A 20,301-nucleotide genomic window follows, 5' to 3' on the forward strand; every position below is an offset into this window, starting at 1 on the left:
CCCTCCCTCATTACTCTGCCATACTCTGCCACGTAAGCCTCTCCCCCTTGGGTAGAACCCGTTATTGCCTTGATCACCCTGCCCTTGATTATTGGCCTGCAGCATGGTTGATGTTAGTTATCATTGCCCCTTCAATGGCAGATTTTGACAATTATTTTCTGCATTAACTTTGCTTCTTCAGCTTTTTGTGGAGCCTCTTTTTTTGCGATTTTTCTCTTGCAGCAGCCTGCAATAGTGTGCTATGGTCAACTGTTTTTCAGACCCCGGTTTGGCCTCAATTCCTACCAATTTCTTCAGCTGCTTCAGTTTCTGATCTGGCAGCCCTTGGCATAATATATGATAAAACACTGGTATGGTTTTCCCCCAAGATTCGTGAGTTTTCCAGCACCCATGCGTCTTGGAAATTCTGAATATAAAGCAAAGGATCCTCCGACTCCTTCATTTTATGTGCCATTATGGTTCCCATGTCAGAAGTATCTGAGTATAGCAATCGTAATGCTTTCCATACCACGGCTCTGCAATTATTAAATGGCGTTCATCATGCGCAGTATTAACTGTAGTCACGCCAGGGTAACCTGCAAATGTCCACACATCCTCAGCTCTATCACCAAGTATGGCTTTTAAAAGACCCTTAATATCCCTGATAGCTAACGTGTTCCCTCCCGTCATTTTTTCTAACTCCTGTATCCATTTTCTGGCTCCCGATGTTAGCATTAGAAGTTTATTTTTCAGATTTTCTCGATCCATTTGTGGCCAGGGTATATACTGTGGCCTCGTTCTTCCCTTTTCGAGTAACGGGAATTGTAACACATGGCACTCCTTTTCTTCTCATCATTTTCCTATTCACTGCAGGGCTAAGTCCCTCATTGCAATCTACCTGGCAGTGTCCTCAGTCTGCTCACATAGTGTGGTGGAGACACCCCCCTCTGACCGTAAAATACTCCTTTGTGTCGGTCTGATTGTGTGACTGACTCTGATCTTTAGGTGCAGATCCACTAGAATCTGACCATCTTATTCCTTTTCCTCCAGTGAAGCGTTTTTCGTGTCTTCTCTCATCTTCTTTTTCCTTGTATTCCTCTCTTTCTGCGTCTGATATTGTCTGTGCCCAACTTGTGCAACTCATCATCTTCCTCGTTTCTATTTAGCGTCCATCTATCTAGGGGCCGCTCTCTATTTCTGCTACTTCGAGAGGCGTCCTCAGTATCGTACAACTGAGTGCTCTCCAGACACTCGTCATCTCTTTTCACTTGGGGTACTTGTTCTAGCCCCATTTCATCATATATTCTATCGATCGTCTCTCCGATGCTTCTGGTGTTGAAGTCCTCTTCCATATTTGCCCTAAACGTGCCTGGTACTGAATCGTATTCAGGAAAACATTCTTCTATGTCTTCCCAGTCTACTACTGGATCAGGTTTTTTAACCTCTCTCCAGATATTCAAGATCTCGTGCTCTCCGTCTTCGCTTACGTTCTAGGTTGTCATCAAACTCTCTACGCTTCCTCTCTGAACCTATCTTCTTCCTGTTTCTTCACATCTCTGTTCATTTGTCCTTTGTATTTCCTCATCCCTTCGTCTCTACTCTTTTCCCGTATTTTTTGTTCTTCTTCTATTCTCCTTTGTTCCTGCCTGTCCTGACTATTAGCTGTTCTCTGCTTATGATCGCATTTCCTTTCTTGCGCTTTGCGATACAACTGCTCTCGTCTGTTTTTTCCTGATTTTTCATCTCTCAATCCTTTTTCCTTTTCCGTCTCTTTCCTTTGTGAATCGTCTGGCTTTCCCTTCTGCCTCATGTCCTCAATGCCTTTACCATGGAGTTTCAATCAAATCTGAACTCCCATCCATTCGTACTGAGTGAATGCAATCTCATCAGTTCTGTCCTCATCTCCTTTCCATCTGTTTCCCTTTATACTCTTATCTAGAGATGCACTTCCTTGTTCCTGGTCTCCTTTTTCTTTCTCGCGTCTCTCCTCGTCCCTCAGGACTTTGGAGGTGATCTGTTTCTATCCTTCTCTGGGTTTTCGTCACTTACTTTGCGTAGGTGACTCATATGCCGGGTTGCTATATACCGTGGCTGCTTTAAGTTCCCTCAACAGGTATAAGCCTTCGTCTTTACTGGCTTCACTTTTTGTTTCTGATGGGGCGGGTAGTGCAGAAGGCGTTTCACCCCCCTCTGTGCATATGTTAAGTATCCAATCTAACGGTGGCTCCTCCTCCTTTTCCTCTTGGTACATCTTCCAAAGTTCTAAACTAGCTAGGCGTTTGTCTAACTTTTTGCCAGTGTACGTGGTGTGCAAATATGTCGTCATGTGTAGCGGGATCATTTTAGATAGCGATCTGCCCTGGGGCGATGGCATAAGCATTTTGTGGGCGGTTCTTTAACCCATTCTGCACTGTACTTTTTCATCTTAGGTGCATGTTTTGGCAACGGTTCGCACAAATGTACTAACGGTGTAACGTCTTCCGTGCTTAAATCTGTTTATCTTCTCCTCCTATAACACTTTGTTTTACGTTTTTCTCAACCAAATCAACAATATGAGCGAGCACCAATAATCACAATTCATATCGTACAACATCCTGGCTATGCAATCGCACAATTTTCATGCTAATTCCCCCAAAAATGTTCTTACCTCGTGACGTCGGAGAAAACACAAGACCGACTTGACAGACTTCGGCCGGCTACATGAATCTCATGCCACTATCACTATTCCAAAATATAATGTAAGCCCATCCCTTTCAAAACTTCTTTTTAATCATTTTGGTCTCCTATAGCGTCCTATTTTTTGAGGACTTTGAATGCAGGCTTCTTCAAGCGCTATATTAAACGGTAGGTATCTGGGCATATCCTCTAGCTCGGGTATCCTCTTCTATTGCTCGGGTCCCCTAAAGTCAATATTTCTTTCCCCTTATATATACATCATGCTCTTACTCTGATGTTATTTTTGTCCCACCTCCCTCCGTTACTTTCCCTTACTTGTTCTAAGGCATGCACTTTTTGCCAAAGTAATTAAGTTTTTTTCACTCTACGTTTGCATTTTTTCCTCTCTGGATGCTCGGGATCACTGCCTTTGTTAGGGCCTCTCCTTGCTGTTCGCCCGGTCGGCTGCTCGTAGAAATGGGAAGGTGTTGGTGGGGGAATGCACAGGTTCCTTCAGACCTCAACCTGCAGGGTTTTCATTTAGACTATCCACGGGGAGCCTCTCGGTCAACTTAGCCGGATGGCAAAGGACTCGTGTAATTGCAGAGGATCTAGGGTTTTTTATGTCGACGGCCAATGGGTGTCCTATCTAATCGATAACAATCTCTTTGCTACCAAGTGTGCAGTAGGACCCCAGCCGGCCCATAGAGCTGGGGGTTTCCCAACTACGCTTTAAGATGAGCAGCAGCACCCTTGAGATGGATGGGGATGCAGATTAATACTCTCGCATCAAATCAATAATGACAACTTGATAGTTTGGCAAAGGGAGTCCGTTTAATGACAAGTACAAAAAACTTGGAGTTCATGAATATCATCACTCGATCTTCCTTCTCGCTTCAACTCCAATTACTGTCAGAAAAAACGCATCATTTATACCAAAAACTTGTCATCACTGACGTGTAACTCTTAAAATCTGGCATGCAATTCTGTTGGTTCTAGGAAGGTCACTTTAATATAGGTACTATATCAACAGGGAATGGGAATTGGATAAACACTGTCAGGTGGGGCATCTAAACCCTTCCTTCAAAATGGCTACTGTAAACGTCACTAGAACTATGACATCTCATTGGTTCTACTAACTATAGGTTGTTGTTGGCAACAACCCAACTCATACTTTTCCACTTGCTTAGCAGCGTGCAGAATATCCGGCCAGGTGCAGGGAGTTTGTCTGCACCCCCAGCTTCCCTCCAATTATTGCTACAATCACTCATCACCTCAGTGGTCATGACTGCTTGTTGGTATGGAAAGGTTAAGACATTTGTGCATGGCACAAGTCCGTGCATAGGTGTGAAATTTCATCCCTTCTCGCTCGTCTGGTCACGTGATTACGACACCGTGAAATCGTCTTATTCTTCATGCAATTTGTGTATTTGATTTATTTCTGCATGCCATCTGCTATCTGTGGCTTATCTTGACCTTTCTGAACAGGATACTTGGTTCTTCCTTTCGTAAACTGTATCCACTGTTGGTCTATTTCAGCCGATATGACCTTGGCTCCTTGGCACGATTTGCCTTTGTCTGAGTTTCTCTCTGTTTTTAATTCTCGATTTGTTCGCTGCAAAGCTCTCCTCTTGAGACCTTTAGTAACCTTTGGTTGATTCTGCTCTTGTGCATAGTGGAAGTATACTTATATAAAATGCTCCCTTTGAGGTAGATATGTATAGGTGGTGCTTGCCACCATCTATTTTACTAAGCATAAGCAAGCCTCACGATTTCTGTGCTTCTTGTGGTTCCTTGCATATGTACACGTTTAAACTAACTGACATAGATTATTTCACTTTGTACTCAGGATGTCATTTGTCCATGGTGTTTCGTCTCTGTTCATCATTCACAGGTCGTTATATCTTCTATATGTGTGTCATTCCGGTTTCTTGTGACGTCACCATTCGTCTTCCTTCAGTATCTTTTTAGCTTCTTCAGGGATTGCATCCTGGCAATCTTCATTCTGTCTCGTTTGTCGATATGGTTTTCTCAATGGGTATCTTACTGTCTGTTTTCTTGGGTGTCGGTAATTCAACAGGTGTTGTTTTTCTGATGGGTACTGGACAGAGCCCAACTGTGCCTTTGTGCTGGTTTATTTGCTCATCATACGTCACATATTTTGGCGTGAACGTTCCTGGTACTTCAAAATGGGCAGTTTGAGTGTGAATCAAGCTTGGCACCTTCTCTACAATGGGATTGTGTTGTAAGGTGTCTAAAGGAGCATAGCTTAATTCTTTGTGTTTGATTCAGTAGACACGTACAAACAAACCATTCTGAATGTAAAACACAGTTCATTGAAATGTCCACAATTACATGCAATCTTTCCATGCAAATGTGTTCTCATGTACAGTTGCTGTCTCATTCATTCATAATTGTGTCAATGTCTGAAAGGTACATTATATTAGAATGAAGTTTTTTTAAATCAAGTTAGTTAACTACCCAAAATCTGCCCAAAAGAGAGGAGTGAGGTAGGTCCTAATACATGCCCATTGAAGCCTCACAGCTGTGATGGCAAACAATGAGTTTCAGGTTGGCACTAACCAGCTGTGATTCGATATAAAGCCCAAGGCCTGCCCGCTTAGAATGGAAACTTGTCGCATAACTATTCCATCCATGCCTACATAAATCAGACTGGGTGTAAGGGTCTGAGGGTTAGGAGAAGTGAATAGAAAGCAACATGAAACTGCAGGGGTTGTGCCCATTTCAAAAAGATGTGGAGTGCTCAAATTATAAATCAAAAGAATGCAGGAAGGATGTTAATAGATGCAGATTATCATGGGCAGGCAGCCGGCAGAGAGCTGAAACACTGTATGGCCACTGAAATTTCCTAATAGCTGTTTGGCATTGGGGTGCTAATGTAGAGGAAATCGGAGTAAAAATGCAATGAGGGGATAAGAAGGTTGCTGTATACTGCAAGAGGGAGGTGATGGCCTGAAGGCACCATCAAACACAACCTGTAACGTGTGCCCCTCAAAGCACATATGTAATTTCCCAAATTAAAGAAGCATGTTGCTGTGCCATAAGACTGCCAACACGGGGCCCTCCTGAGGCTCGGAGCTCATTTCAACTGAAAATGTTGAAAGGCACTGACGCTGTCCCTGGGGAAAAGTACAAGAATCTCTGCCCATTGGATGGGATGAACATCAGAATGATTGGTTGGTGTTTTATCGGCCCTGTTAAAATAAGGGCCTCTGGCACTGCTGCACCGCTTGGAGGGTGTCAAATCCCTTCCTGCATCCTTGCGGCCTCTGTTGGGTATTGATTACTTTTCTGGTTTATATCTTTTTTCTCTGGGTTTGTGTCTGTGTGTAAATACAGAGCTCCTGCACCAAGAAGGCCCACTTTTCATACATGCACAATGCCTGCAAACGCCACTCCGCACTTGCATTCCGTTACCCCTCCCATATTTCCCCATCCTCCCACTGCTACCCTCTACCCATTCTGACTCTAACACCATCTTCTTTACCCCTCTCCATCCTTCAAATGGCTCTATGTTCTGTCAACTTGTTATTTTTTCAATGGGTTTTTCGCCAAACCTTTTAAACCCATCACATTTTTTTTTTTTGGCCCCCCCATTCGAACCCTTCCCCATCGTTATTTTTAATATTCCATACCCAAACCTCTTGTATCCCCCCCCCTTATTTCTATAGCTTTTGTCCCGGTGACGTTTCGCTAAAAGAAACATCGAAAAAATGGCTGTCTTTGTAAAAACGCTGTACCCTTAATGCTTAATTTTGCTCCCCTTCAAACTCACAGGGTCTCCTTCCCATCTCTCCTTCTCTCCATCTCCACACATTACTTCCCGATCCCTCCCTCATTGTTTCTTCCTTGTTAGCCCTGTCCCAAACCTAATTACACACATTCGTTCTCTCCCTGCCACCCTGCCCTCTACTCTTCACATTCCTACCTTCCTCCCTTTTACCTGTTTTTATCTCCATATTTCCACCTCTTCCATTCCACTCCACCAGCCTTTTAGGCAGCTGGACTGACTGGTTGCACACAGCATTACACTGTAGGTGCTTTAACATGCAAAGCTATCTTATTGAGTTTGAGTAAGTGGACCCCAGTTTAATAAAATCAGGGACATGTAATCTAGGAGTTGTTGGGGGATGACTCGCCACTTAAGAGGGAGACAGACAGTAGCAACATCATGGAGGTGTGGGGGGATGGGAGGAAGATGTGTTGAAGAAAAAGGTACAGTTGATAGGTGAGAGTGCTGGATAAAAAGTTGATAGGTGAGAGTGCTGGATAAAAAGATTCAGAAAGAAGGAGAAAGTCAGGACAGAAAGGACAAAGTGAAATGCAAAAAGTCAAAGCAAGTCAAATTAAAAGGATAAAAGCAAAAGCAGAGCCCCGCGCTCAAGGCTGAGGCAATAATGAGGCGGCCTTCCCTCTTTGAAGTGAGCAGAACTTGCACATTTTGAAAGATGTATGCCAGCATTTCACCAGGCCTGAGCCCAGCAGGAGAGGAACCAGGAGCCCTGCCATGTCCAGTGATGGTGTAGACCGACACAGCGCACTTGCCTTTGGATACTGTCTTCGCTCGATACAAAAGTTTTGTATTGGTTTTCGTTCGCACTTGAATAGATTCCAGGGACGTCATTTCACCAAAATGCCAGGGTTAGCGGAAGTGACATCACACGACCATTGACCCCCCTGATGACATCACAGGAAGTGATGTCATTTGATCCACCCCGATGTGACATCACAGGAAGCGATGAAACACAATTTTTCACCCCTTGACATAACAGGAAGTGGCATCACATAGCATTGTTCCTAAGTACACTACGAAAAATGTTACCAATATCACTAATGGATCATAATATGTATCGTCAATATCAATGTGTATAGGGCCATATCAGCAAATTACTGTGAATGCAAGCAGACGTCCAAGGCCAAATGAAAATTATGTGTTATTATATAGCACTTATGCTTAAGCATATAGAACAAATATACATACAATATCACCCAACCTGTGTTGGTACTTATTTATTGACCTCTGAAGGATGAAGGACTGAGTTGGCCTTGTCTGGATTTGAACCTGCAACCTGCAGATCACACACACATCGCAGCAGCAAGCACTTGACCCTCTGAGCTATCTTACAGGCTATAGCTATTTTACCGGCTATAGTAAAATGAGCAATTACATGCCTGAATTTTCTCAAAGACAGAAAGCAAATTGCACTCTGTAGTGGATAACATTAGACTGGTAACTGAGATGTAACAGCAGGCCAGTTCATCTGCAGGTGTGGTAGAAAGTTAGCCACATGTCAAGCCTGTGTGGATCTACTTTTCAGGCTTCAGAGGTTGGCAAAATGCATACCATTGGGAGGGTTCATAACTGTTTATTAAATAATTTAGAGTAGCGCAGGGAAAGCCGCGCACTCACATGGCATCCCGTGTACTCTGGGCACTCGTTACCTCCTACATGCAAACAAACATCCTAAACAGCATGCCAGGGAGATGGGAAAGATAGACACATTACAACAAGGCATTAATTGTGGCACAATGAAATCAAGGGCCACTTGATGTGCTATGGTCAATCATTTCTACAGTGTACACAAACATTTAGGCACAAGGATTTTGTCAAGTGACCGAGGACACTGAGATGAAATATCTTGGGATGATCTTAACAGAGACAACAGATTTAAAAACATGCTATAACTGCAACCTGCGAAAAGCAAAATGCAGTCAGAAATGGATGCTTATTCTAATCTAAATGCTTTTTGGAAGTTTTTGTCTGTATTGTGAATTTGAGGTGTTTAAGAACAGCCAAAATCAGTGACTCGGCCCCTGAAGTGTGCTTGAATTAACATTTAATGAGTCTAGGAATTATTGAATAGAATTCCAGAACGACAAATTTGTTATTCCTATTCTTTATTTAGTTTCACTGCTCAAAGTGTTACACTTGGGGAACCCTGTTTTTTTTTTTAAGAGGCCTGACCAATAATGCCAGCCACTCCAGAGACAAAGAACCACATGGCGACGGCCACAGCCCTGGAGCTTCTATTAAAGATAAACAATTTAACATTTCTTTTAGGGGTAGCAAGATAGACCACGGGGGTAGCAAGGGAGACCTCAGGGGTCGCAGTCCCTGACCCCTGGCTACCCCCAAATGACGTCCCTGAAAGATTCCCCATGCAAGTACTTGCATAACCTCCACGGGGGCACAACACTCCTTCCCCCTTCTCCTTGAACAATGAGGGCAGCTCCCCTCTTTTCCCCCTGTACTCGGCGCCTGTGAACATTAGGATCGATACTTCCATTACCGTGTAAAATGCATTAAAAAAAAATGTCCTTCAACATCTTTACCTGGATTTCGTTAAAACTAAGACCTCCCAACCCTGTAGGGCCCCGAGATGGGTTAAAGCAGAGGATTGTATTTTGGGCGGGCGAGAGCCCTTTGAATTATGTGGGCGGTCGGGTAGGAGCCTTGGTGGGTTGTTTAACTATTTCTAATGCCCAAAGTGTTCCGAGCTCTGCATCTTCATTCAACCCATGCTTAACGCGCAGAACTGTTATGATAACGTCTTCCTGCCCAAAGAGACATCCATTGACCTGGGAACTAGTGGAGTGATTACTAACGGCACTTTTGTTTGTTTTTTCAGCAATCTCTCTGGGAATCTCTTCTCTTCTGTAGCCCCGGGCACATTCGATCATCTGGAGGCCCTCAAGTCTTTGTAAGTCGACGGATGCTAGTTGCATGTTAATGTTGGGTTGTAAGTATGATGTTACTGCATGTCCCCATTTTACCTCCATTTGTAGCACAATGAGTGATCTGAAAATTTAATTGCAGAGAGTTCCAGACTGAGTATCTGCTGTGTGACTGCAACATCGTCTGGATGTCCAGATGGGTGAAAGATCGAAATATAACTGTCCGAGAAACCAAATGTGCCTTTCCTAAATCATTGCTGGGGCAGCCTGTGACTGGTGTGAGACAAGACCTGCTAACATGTGGTAAGAAACTCTAAAGTGGCTAAGCGACTGTGTGTGGGTGGTCTGAACAGTGCTGATGACTGCTCCTAAAATTATTTGCCATTCGACTGATTTTTTAAAATTGCATTACAATTGAGGTCCGAGCATTGTAACGAGAGCACAACAATGTATGTTCCTCATTTCAAATTGCTGAATACCACAACACCGTTTACCTGTGTACCTTGACTGTAATGCTTTGGTTGTTTGTTGTTAAACGAGTAGTTCTATGACGGTGCAAAATGTCGCTCAAGGCAAAGGACACATAATCATTAGTGAGCTGCAAAACTCCATCCACGTGCTTCATACAGAGGAGGTATAATGAAGTCCCATCCCTGAGGCTGGGAAGTGGGGTGGGAGGGACCACCAGACCTGTAATGATGATCTTGGCATACAGGTGGGTTCCCCAGGGACTCTGTATCCCCCCCACCCCCACTACAGTAAGTGCCTTCCCATGACCTCAGATGACAGTTGACCTACGGATTTGAACTATGAAGGGTGTGCCACACGATAATGGTTCTCTAGTCCCGTTTGCAAGTAACGGGCGAGAAGGACATGTCTGTGCAGTCAGCAGGTGCAAGCTTACCTCACATTCCCAAGCAGATCCAGGGAGGCCACTCTTCAGTGAAGTAAGAAAACAGCAGGTTCCAGACCCCCCTGCCCTTTTATCCCAAATTCAGGCTGTGAGACACAACCTAGCCAATGATTGGGAGCTAAACAAACTGGCAGAGGCTGCCCGGTTCTTTGCAGCCAGCTATCGTACAATCTACCAAGCAACCCTTGATGGGGACTTGACAATCCCGATATCCAACTGCGACAAGTTGGGACACAAAGCATGTACCAGAGGTCCTGTGCTGGACACCCAATTGTTAACTGGAATCATTTCCAGGCAATTTCTGACCTGAAATGGCAGGAAAAAGACCAAAAAGCAAGATGGCATAAAGGGCAGGGCTTGGACACTGAGGGGCAGCCATTTTGAGTGTTACAAAATTATTGCAGTAAAAAATGTAGGCGCACAGTAGCGCAGCAGAAAGAGTCCAACTTTGGTTCACTGCCAGCAGCCAGTCTACAAATCGGTAAAGTAAGTGAAATGTTGCAGAAAATAAAATGGGATACAAAGTGTTCCTGCAGCAAAAAAAAGATAAACTGTTCCCTAAGCTGGGAGCATGAAGACCTTCCCATTGCTGCACCCCTTACGAAATGAGTAGCGAGTTCTACAAAAAATAATATATGCTGGGGACCCATGGAAGTCGAAGATGGAAAAAGACTCAAAAAGAGAAATCTTGCCTAAAGGCAACCTGTGTCATCCTCTGGGAATATGCTCGGGTATTTTTAAGGGAACTACCTGTTAACTCTGAAAGAGATTCTTTTTGTAATCCATATCAATTAGCATAGATCAGTTGGTTCAAATGAAAATATTTTTCTGATGCTTGTTAATCTGCTTAGAATCACATGCTGTGCATATGGTCCGACATCCTGTGGTAACCGCAGAGTATTGCATCTTGCCTTTCGGGGGACCGAAAGGGGACGTCGGCATAGGCGTGTCTGAAACAGTATCCCTATCGTGACGTGTGTAGTACCCAAAATCCCTCACGTGCCGAGGTTCCTCAGATTGTTTGTTTCGCCCAGATAACTGGTCGCCCTATAGCGCAGCTCTTCATGAGACATTATTTATCTTACTGAATTGTCGGTTATTCTCTGTTAAGTCACTTCGCCCATCAAGAACATCTTCGACGAAGACTACGGGGGGATCGTCTACGGCTGTGGGTTCCGGCATCTAAGATCCGGCGTTCAGACTTCCACGTGGTCGGGTCTTCTGGCCGGCCTACACAGGAGGGAGAGTGGGCTCAGGGTTTGCCATACTGTTATTATGTCTTTCCTCTTTTCCACTGCTTTCCTTTTTGGTCTGGTCACCCTTCCCTTCTGCTATGGAAAGGACTCAATTTAGATTCTGCCCTGTGTGTAGGGTCAGATATCCGTGGAAAGACGAGCACACGTCGTGTAACGCTTGTCTCCCCCTAGAGCACGACGAAAAGCGGTGTTCGGCGCGCAAACTCCTTAAACCTAAAACCCTTAAGGAGCGCCGGTTGAAGCTGTGGGCCTCGTATGGAATGTCACACGTGGAGCCTCCCTCCCTGCCACGACACCAGCCGAAAGTGACGGGGGTACATCGGATGACCAAACGTCCAACGCGGACGTTATAGACTTTGAGGCAGACTATTCTAGGGCCGCCACGCCCGTCCCCAACCCTTCCAGGCTTGACTCCGGTCTTGCTACAGGGGCCACACCCGGTGACAGGGGCGTACAATCGCACCGCACAAAGCACACAACCCAAGCGCCCTCCTCAACGACTTCGTCGAAGAAGGCGAAAGCGCCAACGGGCCCGCCGGAAAATCCGCAGCAGCGCATGACGACTGAGCATAAGAAACATAACAAGTGCGCTACTCCACAAGCTACACGCGCCAAAGTTTCAGAACAAGAAACTTCGACGGATTCCAAGGTTTCCAAGGCCCGTACAGGCCCGAAAACTACGAGTAGGCCTCTACCCGAGAAGCCATCCGGTGGCCCTTCTGGAGCCGCGGAAGACATTTTCACTGCCGACACATCATCGGAGGCGTTGTCTCCCAAAGATTCGGTGACTATCCGTAAGAGCATCAATAGGATTGCTACGGCGGTGGGCCTAGTACCGGTTCCGCCCACAGTTATGGGCCAATCCGCCGAAAAGTTTTCCACTGATTGGGAAGACGATCCCGAAGACTCTTACGAAGAAAGCCAGGTACCCCTCTCAAGCACCCTGAGGAGATCCTCTCAACGTCTTATGACGGAGAACACGGTTCCTACACCAAGTTGACTATCAAGAAGATGTCCAGATGGACACGTATAGAGACATCTATACAGAAGAAGTCTTCTTTTCTGGACAACTATGGGGAAGATCAAGGAGCAACGGACAACTGGGAGGACACCCAGCAGGACGATCACAACTCTGATATTGTTTGCCTCAACTCTCCTCCCCCATCCACCCCGATTCGACAAGCTTCCCCCGTGGATGATCAAATGGCTTTCAACAACATGTTGAAAAAAGCAGCGGAATTCTTTAAAATTGCCACGCTTGAAGCCTTGCCCGAACAAGATTTCGCGGAGGACATTATTAATGAAAAGCCTCCGGCAAGCCAGTCTATCCCTCTCTTGAGCTCTGTAAAGAGACGGCTGGCCCCTTCCTTACTCACACCCGCTCAGACTAGGGCTGTGAACCCAAGGGTCGAAAAACCTTTCCAACCCTCTCCCTCCGACCCGCTTTATATCAAAGGACACGCAATCCCAGACTCGCTGGTGGTGACCAACACTCGCAAGAGAGCAGGGGTTCCCTTTGCCACGGGAGAGTCACCCCCGGACAAGGAGTCCAAAAGGTTGTATGCCTTAGGCAAACGGGTTACGTCGGCGGCGGCCTATACCGTCCGGATTGCCAATAACACAACGTTACTAGCAAGCTATGTCGACGCGCAATGGAACCTACTCCAGGAAGGCCTTCAAGAGGTTCCGGAACCAACCAGAGCCAAGCTTCTCGCCTCTGTCTCGGAGGGCAAACTTGCCAATCAGAATGTGGTAAAGAATACCCTGGACACCGCAGAGACAGCAGGCAGGTCTCTCGCACTGGGTACTCTCCTAAAGAGGCACGCGTGGCTGCGCACGTCGGGCTTCAGGCCCGAGACCCAGGCTTCCATTATCAACAAACCCATCGAAGAGGCCAACCTCTTCGGGAAGGCGGTAGACGATGCGTTGGAGACAGCCAAGAAGGAGCACAAGACTATTAAGTCGCTGCACCAAATTTTCCAGAAACCCTCTTCAGAGGGGCAGCAATTCTCAGCGGTCCTTTCGAGGACAAGCCCGCGCCGCTCAAAACAATTTCGGCACGGGCAACTTCAACTAAAGTCAACCGGCTGCAAGCCCCACTTACTACCCCCAGAGGGGTCAGAAGCGCGGAAAGAATAGAGGCAGAGGCTCTAATTCCAGAGGCGTGTCAACTTCGGGTCGAAAAATGACCACCAAGTCCAGGTCCCCTCCCATGTTTCCCCGGTCGGGGGGCGATTAACCTCTTTCCTCAAGGCCATGGGACGGGATAACTTCAGACCAGTGCGTCTTAAAGACTGTCGCCCACGGTTACTGTGTGGAATTCGCCCGACCTCCACAGTTCAGACCTCCGAAACATAGATGCCTTTCACCGGAACATCTGCAGATCCAGATCCAAGAGGTGGAAGCGCTGCTGGGAAAGGACGCCATAGAAGCCGTCCCGATTCTTCAGGTAAACAAGGGTATCTATTCAGTGTACTTCCTTGTACCCAAAAAGGATCTCACCATGCGTCCTGTTCTAGACCTGCGCCCAGCGAACAAGTTCATAAAGCCCCAGAAGTTTCGCATGGTAACACTGCAAGAGGTAATCCCATTGCTAAAACAGGGGGACTTCATGACAACATTGGATCTGAAAGATGCATACTTTCATATTTCAATGCTGCCAGCGCACAGAAAATTCCTAAGGTTCGTGATTCAGGACAAAAACTACCAGTTCAAGGTACTCCCCTTCGGCATAGCCTCGGTGCCAAGGATGTTTACCAAGGTCCTGGCAGTGGCAGCGGCACACCTGCGCAGACTTTCACTTACAGTTTACCCTTACCTCGACGATTGGCTCATCACGGGGGACTCGTTCGACGTTTGTTTTTCGAACACCCAAAGAACAGTAGACCTACTGTTCAGCCTGGGATTTTCTATCAACGAAAAGAAATCCAGCTTAGTCCCCCAGCCAAGTAAAACAGTTCCTGGGGGCTCTAATTCGTACGGAAGACGGTCTAGTCTTCCCTTCCAGCGAGAGGGTTCAGAACATGCTCTCTCAGGTTCCTCAGTATGTAGCCAGTCGAGAGGTGATGGTACGCAAAGCTATGCGTTTGCTAGGAATGATGGTGTCATGCATATACTTGGTTCCCCACGCGCGGCTGCACATGCGTCCCATACAAGAGTGGCTCAACAGCCAGTGGTGTCAGGCCAGCGGACAATGGGAAGATCTGTTAGTTGTCTCGCCAGCCCTCGTTCTCTCTCTGCAGTGGTGGTCGAGGGAGAACCTCTTGAAGGGGAAAACCTTCACCACCCCTGCAGTGGAAGCCACTCTCACAACAGACGCATCTCCCACGGGGTGGGGGGCTCACCTGCTTCAACAGACAGCACACGGAGTGTGGTCCCCTCAGGTAGCGTCCAACCATATAAACCTACTGGAGCTACTAGAAGTGTTCAAAGCATTGAAAGCATTTCAGGTGCAACTGCAAGGGAAGACAGTGCTGGTCTTAACCGACAGCACAACAGCAATGTATTACCTGAACAAACAGGGGGTCACTCACTCTCCAGGGCTATCCAAGCTGTCCCAGAACATTTGGATATGGGCTCTCAAACACAAGATGTTCCTGGTATCCCAACATGTTCCAGGGGAACTCAATCTTCTGGCAGACGTACTCAGCAGAGATTTTCCTCTGCCAGAAGAGTACGAATGGCGACTGCACGAAGACATTGTATCCAACGTCTTCGCAGAATGGGGGTTTCCAGAGATCGACTTGTTCGCTACTCAGGAGAACACCCAATGCCAAGATTACGCCTCCAGGTACCCCCAGAACCGATCCAAAGGGAACAGGGTCTGGAAAACTTGGTCGGGGAAATTTCTTTTGAACAAGATAGTACACAAGATGCACCAGGAACCATTCACCATGATTCTGGTGGCTCCCATGTGGGCCCGCAAACTTTGGTTCGCGCACCTGATGGAAATGTCCCTCTCACCACCAGTCAAGCTGCCCTGCCCGTACAACATGTTGTCTCAGGAGGGAGAGGGGTGAGACTCTGCACCCATGCCCACAAACTCTGGACTTAGCAGACTGGCTCCTGAGGTCTTAGAGTTTGAACATCTGCAACTCCCTCAAAGATGCATGGACATACTGAGGGAGGCAAGAAAGCCTAACACACGTTATTGCTATGCCAGCAAATGGAAATGTTTTGTCAGCTGGTGCAGTTCCAAAGGCGTCAATTCCACTGATTGCTCACCTTCATACATTGTGTTATATCTAACCCATTTGTTGGGTTAGTCTTCAATTCCTTAAAAGTTCACCTAGTGGCGTTGTCGGCCTACACCACGTCACAGCAGAAGGTGTCGTGGTGGAAAATACCTGTGATTAAAGCCTTTATGGAAGGGGTTAAAAGAATGTATCCCCCATCACTCAACCAGCCCCTGGGTGGGACCTAAATGTGGCTTTAACTAGGCTCATGGGACCCCCTTTTGAGCCTATGCATAAAGCTAGTCTGAAAGACCTGACCTACAAGACAGCCTTTCTGGTAGCTATCACTTCTATCAGAAGAGTTAGTGAACTACAGGCCCTCTTGGTTTTGGACCCGTTTGTTACAGTCCACAAAGATAAGGTAGTTCTGCGCACACATCCCAGATTTGCGCTGAAATTTATTTCGAAGTTCCATGTGAACCAGTCAATCGAACTACCCACGTTCTTCCAGAGACCTACTAACATGGCCGAAAGAAGCCTTCACACACTAGATGTGCGCAGGGCAGTCATGTTCTACATGGAGAGAACTAAACCACTGAGGAAAACTAAACAATTCTTTGTTTCAGTGGCAGCTGGTAGAGAAGGGGACCCAGTCTCTAAATCAGCAATATCAAGGTGGATTGTCAAATGCATCACACTGTTACACTCTTGCAAAGAGAGAACTGCCCTTCAAGCCTAGAGCACATTCTACTCTAGGCACTGGGGCATCAATAGCATTCATTGCAAATGTTCCTCTAGAGTCCATTTGCAAAGCGGCAACCTGGAGTTCTCTACAGACCTTTACAAAACACTATTGCCTAGACACTCATTCTAGGTCTGATTCTCAGGTGGGACAAGCAGTACTAAGACATCTTTTTTCTACTGTTCCCTCTCACAACCCACCTCCAACTCCGGGTACTGCTCGCTAGTCTATGCACAGCATGTGATTCTAAGCAGATTAACAAGCATCAGAAGACTGCATTACTTACCGTAAAAGCATTTCTGATGGTTGTATCTGCTTAGATTCACATGCGCCCTTCCTGCCTCCCCGCTCGGGGTGGAAGGAACATAGACTTCTTACTACTTTCTCTCTTCATGTACTCACTCATTATAGCCTTGGGCTCCCTCATGGCAGAAGAAATACAATCGGAGGGACCTCGGCGCGTGAGTGATTTTGGGTACTACACACGTCACGATAGGGATAGTGTTTCAGACACGCCTATGCCGACGTCCCCTTTCGGTCCCCCGAAAGACGAGATGCAATACTCTGCGGTTACCACTGGATGTCGGACCATATGCACAGCATGTGAATCTAAGCAGATACAATCATCATAAATGCTCTTACAGTAAGTAATGCATGTCTTACTGTAATGTTCCTCTTCAGAACAGGTAATAACATTAGAACTCATCGTGGCACAGTGTTGCTGGTAACTCTGATGCACACATGCGTGAGCTTTGTGGCTGTAAAATGGAGCCAGGCTCCTGTTTCCCAGTGTTTAATGGGAGTATGTTTACCCCTTCTTTTTTATTGTTGCAAGTATCTAGGAAACAAAGTGGCTGGTATAAGACTTGCGACTTATTTGTAGAGCTGGGAACATGGTAACCGGCCGGTAAGTTTGGTTTTACATCCTATTAATGTGTGTATTAATATGGGAAGTGTGCAATATTTAGCACAGGTAATCACCTGGGTAATTCTCCTTATGCAGCACACTTCTGAAGGAGATGTGCTTCCTTATGTCTTACTGGTGCAACGGCATACATTGCCAAAAGCAACAGCCATTTTCAAATGACCTGTTAAGAACAGGTACTGCTACAGTGTGCTGGAGATCCTTTCTGTGCTCCAGTTCTAAGAGACTGGTTACTTGGTGAAATTGATAGTGGTGGCCAAAATCTATTTGATGGGAAATTAACATCTTCCATGTGCGAAGTTCACAAGATTCACCATGATACCCTATGGGAGGGGGGTGGGTGGAGTAGTGATCAAATGGCGACAATGGCAGCACCAGAGGGTAATTGGTCGGTGGCGTGGGGTGGGGGCGTGTTGAGGGGTCTCCTTGAAGCATTGCCCATTTCATTAGGATAGCCTTCTCGGTTTGTTCCAGGAGTCCCATGTTATATTTTGGGGGTCACCACTGCAGCAGACTACATTGACTGGCTGGGAAGACGAGGTATGCTGACCTCTCGTACAGGGCCAGGATCCCGATCATGCTTTTAGTACCTGAGAAACGGTAGCTTGGCTGCAAACCCAACCCAAATCATATCCAAGGACCCCATTTCCCAGAATACATCACAAGGGGGTGGACTGGCCCCTCTAGAGGGGTATAGAAGTAAGGAATGGGGTGCTCGCTGACCAGGTATTTCATCACCCAAACTGAACTTCACAGATCTGTGGCCTCTTATACTGGGTGCAGCATTGCCCCAATACTATGAAAGAAGAAGGCACCACAGATGCCTTAGAAGCCTCAACTATGCAGGCTACAGGGAATAAAATAAGTATACCCGTTAGGCAACACCAGGAACCAACCCCTAAAGAAATGGCGAGATCATCACTGAATGTGGCCAGTCCGGGGAGGAGGGAGAGGCGAGGAAGAGGGCTAGTAATTCACCAGAGCCTCAAGGGCATAAAATGGACTGGTTTGGTATTCAGAGTATTGGGCCCAGAGTGAGCAGACCCAGTTGCTGATGCCCCCTGATAAAATAGGAGGCTGTGGAAGTGAGAACTCTTGATAGAATTGGCAGTGCTAGACTGGAAGAAGAGGTGGAGAGCTGTTAACTCCTAAAATAGAGGCTGATTTGAAGGGCTATATAGCCCCTCCCAAACTCTTGGATATGGATAGCCAAAGCCTCGGGCTTTCCATCCACAAACCCTCCAGAAAGAGATTGAGCTTCTAAGGTCTGGCATGTGCGGTCCAGGTCTTAGTGGCTTGCAGAACCTGAGGCCTGTTGCAAGTCTAACCCAAGGCTTAAGAGAGCCCTATGTGCAGAAATAACCCTGATACAAGGGGAGGAGTAAGTGCTGTAACTCAAGCCTTAGACGAAAGGCTGGTTCTGAATGTTGGATTCAAGGCTTAAGTGAGAAATCTGTTTTGAATGCTGCCCCATGTCCTAGGAAAGATACCTGCCTTCGAGTCTTGTAGCCCAAACCCTAAGTGACAGGCTTGTTGTGAATGCTGTACCTGAGCCCTAAAAGATAGTTCGAATGGATTGTCCCCCCCCCACCTCCCCACGTATTCCTCATCTTAGATATATTCATATCTTCAGCTTTGCTGCTTGGGAATTTGTTTTCCACCAGGGTGCGCTGTGGTCGAGGTTGCGGTGTCGATGTCCCTCAAGGGCTGCCGTCGATTGTCAACGACATCCGCAGCATAAAGGGCTAATGCCGCCCCCGTTGGCTTCAGTTCCATTTTTCCGATGGCTTTCGCTTCGTGTCACACAAATTGAGCTTCAGTTCTTCGAACTGTGTCTTCCTCATCAAATCCTTCCACGCCAAAGGCTGGCTTTAAAAAGTGTCAGAAATGTGGGAAGAAGATGTCAATCACCGACCCCCATCGAAATTGCCTCTGGTGCTTGGGTCCGGATCATCGGGTCTAAGAATGCGGTTTCTGTCAGGCAATGACCAACAAAGCTCTTAAGGAAGGAAGAGGTACGCTGGCGGTGGGGGAGGAATCCTCGAAGTCTTCTTAGAAGAAAGAAAAACTCTGGAGTCGAGTGGTAAATCTTGATGCAAGTCGAAGAAATAAAGATCGAGGAGTCGATCGAGAAAATCGTCTTCTTCATCAACAACAATGGAAGAAAAGACAACGCAGATCTCCCTCTTCCACTTCTTTGTCGTCTAAAACGGGGATTATCGCCTGCCCTTCAAAGCACGATTCCCCCAGAAAATGGGAGGCTTTCAGAGCATCAATGGTGAACGTTTTCAAGAATGCGACCTAGACCAACTCAAAAAAGTCGTAGGAAGACCATGCCCCAGCTCACTCTAGAAGTGACCGAGGGAAGTCGGAGACCAAACGTGCTAATTTCTGGCGAAAAGTCATCTAGGGTGTCGGCAGAAAAAAGTTCAACACCTTTTAAAAAAAGCAAAATAAGCCTACTGGTGCATACATCGGGGGTAACATCTGACAAAATGGCACAGAGTGTTCATCCGCCATCGAAGTCAGTGTCGAAGGTCTTCTCAACGCCACTATCGAAGGCCCACTCGATGCCGGCATCGAAGGTACCCTCGACAGCTTACTCGGTGACGCTTATGTCGAAGACTCCTTCGACAGTGTCGAAGCCTGCTTCGATGACATCGTCATCAATGCCTTTGTCGAGGCCAATGTTAATTCCGACTCCCAAATCGACCCCTTCGTCAAAGCAGAGTTCTATACCCATTACATCATCAGATAAAATGTACCATCCTGAGCCTAGGCGAGATTTTTTTAAATCTATGGCTTCCATTTATGAGGAGCCATCCTCTGAAGATGACGTTTCCCATGCTGGGGTAAAATTTGGAACAAGAGATGTCAGAGGAATTAATATATCCTCGTTCTAAGATGGCCGATCTATATGAATGCCTGCAAACAGCCAGTGTGCTGGATACTTCTCCTGA

General features: G+C 46.5%; 1 protein-coding gene across 1 annotated transcript in view; it reads left to right on the forward strand.

Annotated features, from left to right (window-relative positions):
* The window catches only part of ADGRA3 (adhesion G protein-coupled receptor A3), a 451,503-nt gene that overhangs the window by 254,826 nt on the left and 176,376 nt on the right, over positions 1 to 20,301 (forward strand). The window contains exons 5-6 of the mRNA XM_069631885.1: positions 9,285 to 9,356; positions 9,473 to 9,633. Of these exons, the coding sequence (XP_069487986.1) occupies positions 9,285 to 9,356; positions 9,473 to 9,633 (233 nt within the window). The remainder of the gene's footprint in view (positions 1 to 9,284; positions 9,357 to 9,472; positions 9,634 to 20,301) is intronic.

Source organism: Ambystoma mexicanum, chromosome 6q (assembly GCF_040938575.1).
Source record: "Ambystoma mexicanum isolate Mex_15411 chromosome 6q, UKY_AmexF1_1, whole genome shotgun sequence".
NCBI lineage: Eukaryota > Metazoa > Chordata > Amphibia > Caudata > Ambystomatidae > Ambystoma > Ambystoma mexicanum.